Raw genomic sequence first — 6851 nt, 5'->3', positions numbered from 1 at the left:
TAGTTGTCACTTTTTCCAGAAGATAATTGTGATGTTCTGTTTGTCCCACTTTAAGGTAATCATATAAGTTAAAGAAAGGATTTTGCACCCTATGAGTTGCATCCTGGAGGTCTCATGGAATATATCGCAGCATTTTTTCTGTTTTTTATGGCCAAACTAACGGAGAAGGCATTACCGTTTAAATCAGGACATTGCTACCAGTTCACCTTTTGATTGTTTCACCTTGCAAACATTTATTGCAGTCAAGCAATCTTTTTCACTTCTCTTTGGCAAGATATAATAGGTGAAAAGTCTTATTACTTTATTAGTGATCAGTACACTTATGAAGATATATAATGAGGCATACCTGGTGTATTTGCTAATAAAATCCTGAGCCATTCATACCACAAATGTTCTCCTGTATATTAAATGGGAAAAAAGATCTCATGAAGCTTGTTATCAGAAACCTTTTGATTTTAAAATGAGCTTCTCAAGTTAAGTTAGAGATAGGGCACCCATGTTTCTATAAAGTTTGAACAATGACCTGCAGGAATTCTGGAGATACAAAGTTTTTGCACTGTTGCCACTCAGCCAACTCTTTTAAATTCTTCTATGATTATTTCTAAATGATTGGATGCCTTTGTTTTGCTCTTGATAAGGTGAACGCTGACCTACCAGTTCACCCTACATATATACCTATATAAAATCTTGTACTACCTGCAAATGACAAATGTTAAACCAACAGAAGTGAGTGTTTGCGGTCAATTCTGCTAAATGGAGCACGGGGAAAAAGAGTTCTGAAGGTTGATTATACATGTATCATGTGTGCTGTCTATTTAAGCCCTATTATTTTATCGCAGCTATTCTGCTGGCTTCTTCATGTGTTTTCTACTTCACGGTTGTGCATAATTTTGAGATAGGACAGGTACTAAAGAGGAGTTGATGGAACAAGGCGCTGGAGGTCAGGCTGATGTGCTAAGGATTGGAGATGGTGCCTACTAAGGCGGTGCTGCAACTTCAAAATAGACTTTTGGTATGTACTCCCTCTGTAAACTAATATAAGAGTGTTTAGATCACCACTTTAGTGATCTAAACGCTATTATATTAGTTTACAGAGGGAGTAGTAGGGTGTTTTTGGTTGTAATGTGGTCATCTACATTTGACCTAGAGTTCATCAGACAATGGCGGTGTGTCTGCGGCATAAGGTGGTGAGAGCATCACCGATGTTTGGTTCCTCTGCAATTAGTAAGTTAATCCAGGCTCTGTATTAAGTCAAAATGATTGTGAACTTGTTGTATGCCTGCTAATAGACGCGCCTGCTATTTCTGCACGTGCAAGTGTGTGGAATGAAACTAGTCAGGTATTTGGAACTTGTCAATTTGCTCTGTTCTGTTAATTGTGCTGCATCGGATTGCTATTTTATCTGAATGTCAGACTGTTGTTTATTCATAAATCCGAGCCAGGTTCGTTCACAGTAGTAGCGTGTGTTTGGAATGTGCATCATGTCTTAAAAGAGATACTTCTTCCAATCCCTATTAATTGTCGCTGCTTTAATACAACTTTGTAGCGACAATTAATATGGATCGGAGGGAGTACTATTTTATGTTTCCTGTTTTAGAACACTCCGACCGTGCTTTGCATTGTGACGGACAGATTATGATAATTCAGCTTTTGTAGCATGCTTTTGCCCATGTTAATTCAGCTTTTCTAACATGTTTTAGCCCATTCATGGTGGCAATCCATCATCTACTATTGCGAGAGTGTGCTCATCGGGTGATTTAAGTTAGAAATGTTTTATTCTACTAGGGCCTTTATGAAGTCCTGCAAGACGAAGGTGCCATTTCCTTTATGGCTATTTATGGCCCTATGTATTCCAACCTACACTGGAATTCACGATGAGAAACACATAAAAGCAACATATTTGCTGTTATTTTTTTCTGTTGAAGCCAATGTTCAATCAGTAGGGCAGTAGGTAAGAGGCGCTCTGAAGGCTCATTCTCCGTGTGTTGTATGTTGGTTGATCCGAGTCCTAGTATGGTCAAAATGATGCCCAAATGTTGTCTTCAAAATTTGACTGTATTTTGACAGAAATTTCGCAGTTTCAGAAATTTTTGAAAAGTACCCAGAAATTGAAGAATACATATATATGAGTAAGATGGGAAAGTTTCAGACCATTTGGATCATTGTTTTGATTGATTCATGCTTCTGAACATTTAGCTTCAAAATTTGGCATGGAGAACAGGGGGCTTTCTGTTCAATTTTTGTTCGCTGAATTATAATTAATAAGTGCATTACAGGTGGACCTAAGGACGGTGAATTAGTGATAAGATGGTCAGTTCTGATCCATTTTAACTGAAAATGTAACGAGAGTGCATGAAGGGGCGTAGAAGGATTATCAAAGTTTCTATCCCTTATAGGGAGTCTGAAACTTTGAGCAATTCTCAGGAGCTGTTCCACAACTTACGACAAACCAGCGCGTTGAGCATTGAAACTGAGTATAAATCTTGCCAAATTGCAACATTAGCAGAGTCAGGCCATGAAAATTACATTGAGTGCATATACCAACATGTGGAAATCACCTCGAGTGCAGACACAATATTTATCGTTCAGATAGCAACGTTAAGGACCAGCCACAGTAACTGCATATCCAAGATATGAAAGTCTTTTGCACCCTAAATCTCCAACACCCAAAAAAGGGCTGCTAACTGAACGATGCATCACTAACATTCATACAGAGATACGAGTCATTTAAACGATAACGCCAATGAACGCTCCATCAGTACCGCCTTAACATAGAAATAAGTCACTCAAACAGCCAAACGGCGATGCTCTAGCTTCTAAGAAATGCTCCATCAGTGCAGCCCTAACATAGAAATGAACGGGTCACTGATAGAAAGATCAGATGCTTCTTTGTACCAACACAAATGACCTGCCACGCGCCCACAGACTTCAAAGGAAAGATTGTCCACAACCTTAGTGGCCCACATTCTCTTGGAAGCCAACGGCTGCAGTTTGCGCATGGCCTCACTCATCGCCGCAGAATCCGGACGGGCCAGCACGACTGTCACCTTCTGCAGCAGCACAGCTCTCCCAAGGACCAGCTTCAGGAACCCAACCTCGTTTGTCCACCCGGTGAACTGATCGAACACCACCCTCTTGACACGCGACTCCATGCATCCGATCGGACCGACCCGCTGCCAGAAGGTGGAACTGAGCCTGTCCCTTACCTTGACTTGGCCATGGTCCTCGTAGTAGTCGGTGTCATTGTCGGACTGCAAAATGAAAGCGCGCCATTCAGTTCAGTGGAAGGTGGAACAAACCAAGCAGTGAAAATGGTGATGACGCAAATTGTAAAGTCATAGAGGGTAAAAAGTAAACTCACAGCCATAATGTGCAAGGTCTCTACTTCAGGGAAGCATCTCAAGAAGCCCAGCAAAGTTTTCACTTCAGCAGCGACTCTGAATCGCACCTTAAGAGTTAACACCTTGACGCTTGGAACCACTGTACTTGGGCAAACCTTTGTCACCCCAGCCTGCAAAGCGATCAAATTGATAGTTCAACTCAGTGCAAATCAAGGCAGCTATCATTCAAAGATCGCACATTTTATCTTTTTGAAAAGGAAAGATCACTCAAATTGATAGTCTAATTCAATGCAAGTCAAACCAAGCTACCACTCAAAGATGACCAAAGAGATTTGACGACCTTGATGATGGTGTTGCCGATCTCAAGCACGTGCTTGGCCGTGTCCAAGTAGCCGAGCACGGCGAGCTGAGGAGCACGGCCTATCTTGACCTTGATGGTCCTTCCGATTCCAGGCCCAGTGGAGTTGGTGCAGTAGATGATGAGCCGCTGCAGCTGCGGGGCGGCCATGGCGCCGACCTCGTCCACCAGAGAATGCCAGAGCACCACGCAACGGAGGCTTTGGTGGCGGACGCGGACGCGGTCGGGGAGGCAGAAGGTGCCGATGAGCGCCAAGATCTCCAGCTTGGGGCTGCAAGCGAGCATGTACTGGAGGTCACGCTCCTGGGTGATGCCGTGACAGATGCCAAGCTCCTGGAGGTGGGGGAAGACGCCGGGGCCGCGCCGGAGGTCGATGGTGAAAGGGAAGAGCCAGACGCCGAGGTAGAGGCGGCGGAGCGAGGCGCCACAGCTGAGGAGGGACGGCGGTAGCTGCACGGGCATCGCTCCACGGGAGCAAGGGTCGTTGGCGAGGATGAGATCCTCCACGCCTTTGTCGGCGAGGAGGCGGAGCCACTCGGCGAGGAGCGCGTCCTTGTTGGACTCGTCGATGAGGTTGTTGACGAGCCGGACGGAGCGGCAGGGGCCCGGGTGGGAGGCGAGGACGCGGGACGCCGCGGCGGCGTCCGGGAGGAGGTGGGCGTCGTCGAGGACGAGCGGGGCGGCGCGCCAGAGGCCCCGCCAGCGCTGGGAGAGCGCGCCGGTGCGGGCAGCATCCTTGACGGGGAGGCGAGAGACGACGTTGCAAAGGAGGTCGCTTGGAAGAGCGCTGATGCGGTCCTCGCCGCCGCCGTCCTTGCCAGTGGTGGCGGCGGAGAGGGAGGCGGTGGCGGAAACCGGGGAGGCCGGTGTTAGCCTTTGTCATAAGCTCACGTCTACAGGCTAGATAGTTTTCCGTTTAAAATAATCGGTGCAGCTGGGTCGGATGTGACCCAGGCATGCACGTTGGTTGTGGAGGCGCATGTAGCGAGCCCTCCTTGTTTCCGTTCTGTTTTCTGTTACTCCCTCCTGGTCGCCCGGCTCTCGCTATGGACGTGATCGCGGGGCAGCGCGATCTACGCGGATCATGGCGGCCGGACCGGAAGGGCAGACTAGCGATTGTAATCAGATAATAAGGAAAGAGAAAAAACGGAAAAGCTGCGCAGTTACGGCAGCACAAAATACCCTTCCAAGTTTGTCCGTGTTCATCTCGCCCTCAAGCTAGTTCCTCTCTCTCTCTTGTTCGATCGTTCGGCAACGACATTTGGCATCAGAGCCGTGGTGTTCGATCCACTCTCCGGTGGCCGGCGGTGTCCGATCCACGGCGTACCATGTCGGATAGCGAGGAGGAGAAGAAGAACAAGAGCGGCACGAAGTCGCCGCTGAAGACGCCTTCATCCAAGGCGCCACTCGCGCGCCTCACCGGCAGCGGCAGCGGCGAGTACCGCGTGGTGGAGCGCATGGTACGAGAGGAGTCGGGGGCGTCCATGATGCTCACGCGCATGAACTACCAGGAGTGGGCGCTTGTGATGCAAGTCAAGTTGCAAGTCGCCCGCGTCTGGTCCGCGGTGACCGACGCCGCCGCCGACGAGAACGACGACCAGCGCGCGTTGCAGATCATTCTCACCGGCGTTCCGCCAGAGATGATGCGTGTGCTGGCCGCGAAGGACACGGCGAAGACGGCGTGGGAGACCATCAAGACGATGCGGATGGGCAGTGAGCGCGCCCGTGAAGCCAAGGCGCAAGTGCGCCGGCGGGAGTTCGAGGATCTCCGTTTCAGAGATGGGGAGTCCGTCGAGGACTTCGGGCTGCGGCTCGCCGCCCTTGTCGCTGATCTGGAGCTGTACGGCGACCCCGTCACCGAGCACAAGGCAGTCCAGAAATTTCTTCGAGTGGTGCCGCGTCGGTACCGCCCAATGGCCATGGCGATCGAGTCCTTGCTTGATCTGAAAACCATATCCATCGAGGAGCTTGTCGGCCGCTTCTCTGCATGTGAGGATCACTATGACCTTGACGACGGCGCGCATACCGCCGGGCGCCTCCTGCTCACTCATGAGGAGTGGCTGGCCCGGGAGAAGCTGGGCGGCGGCGGCGGTTCATCGTCCGGTAGCGGCGGAGGCAAGAACAAGTCGCCGGGCAAGCTCAAACCTCACGGCGGCGGCGGTGGCAGACCTGCGCCGGGCAGCGGCGGCGTGGGAGGATCCGGCAACTCAGGCGGCATGAAGAAAGGCAAATGCCATTATTGCGGCAAGGTCGGACACTGGAAAAAGGACTGCTGGTCATGGCTTGAGAAGCAAAAGGAACAAGGGAAGAAGGAACAGGCTAACCTCGTCCGCGAAGATCGCGACGAACACGATCAGGGTCTGCTCATGGCCGTGGTCACCAACGTCTCTACACCTGAGCTAGTGGTGCCCCAAGCTGTGTTCTTGAATGAGGAGAAAGTAATTCCCGTGCCTTCACCCGATGGCCTTTGGTACTATGATGCAGGGGCGTCCAGCCATATGACTGGGAAGAGGAACATGTTTTCCACACTTGATGAAGGTGTACACGGCACAGTGAAATTCGGAGACGGCTCTCTGGTAGCTATCAAGGGCAGGGGCACTGTTGTGTTTCGCTGCCAGAATGGTGATCAACGTGCTCTCTCTGAAGTCTATTTCATTCCCAGCTTACGAAGCAATATCATCTCAGTAGGGCAGTTGGATGAGGGTGGATGCAGGATAGGGATTGAAGATGGGATCATGACCATCCAAGATCCGGGCCGGCGCATCCTGGCTCGCGTCAAACGGACGGCGAGCAGATTGTACACGGGCGTACTGAGCATTGACTCCCCGGCCTGTCTCCTCACCAAGACTGAAGATGTCACCTGGCGCTGGCATGCTAGGATGGGACACCTGCACTTTAGAGCTTTGCGAGCCATGTCTTCGAAGGAAATGGTACGTGGGATGCCGGTCATTGACCGCGTCGAGGAGTACTGTGATGGTTGTGCATTGGGCAAACAGCACCGTGCCCCTTTTCCTCAAGTGGCCGGATACAGAGCAGAGAAAGGCCTTGAGCTTGTTCATACAGACTTGTGTGGGCCAATCACACCAACCACACCGGGGGGCAGTAAGTATTTCTTGCTGATAGTTGACGATTACAGCCGATACATGTGGTTG

General features: G+C 50.1%; 1 protein-coding gene across 1 annotated transcript; it reads right to left on the bottom strand.

The window, feature by feature from the left end:
- Positions 1–1843: 1843 nt before the first annotated feature.
- Positions 1844–4578, bottom strand: LOC125516031 (F-box/LRR-repeat protein At3g26922-like; the record flags this gene model as incomplete). The annotated part of the gene is made up of 3 exons (XM_048681513.1): positions 1844–3251; positions 3362–3511; positions 3682–4578. Coding segments are annotated over 3 exons (1467 nt in total), but the record flags the coding sequence as incomplete, so codon positions are not given.
- Between the last annotated feature and the right edge of the window lie 2273 nt (positions 4579–6851).

This window comes from Triticum urartu, chromosome 6 (genome assembly GCF_003073215.2).
Source record: "Triticum urartu cultivar G1812 chromosome 6, Tu2.1, whole genome shotgun sequence".
Lineage (NCBI taxonomy): Eukaryota > Viridiplantae > Streptophyta > Magnoliopsida > Poales > Poaceae > Triticum > Triticum urartu.
Note: the sequence above shows the minus strand (reverse complement) of the source record. Positions and strands in the feature narration are given on the sequence as shown.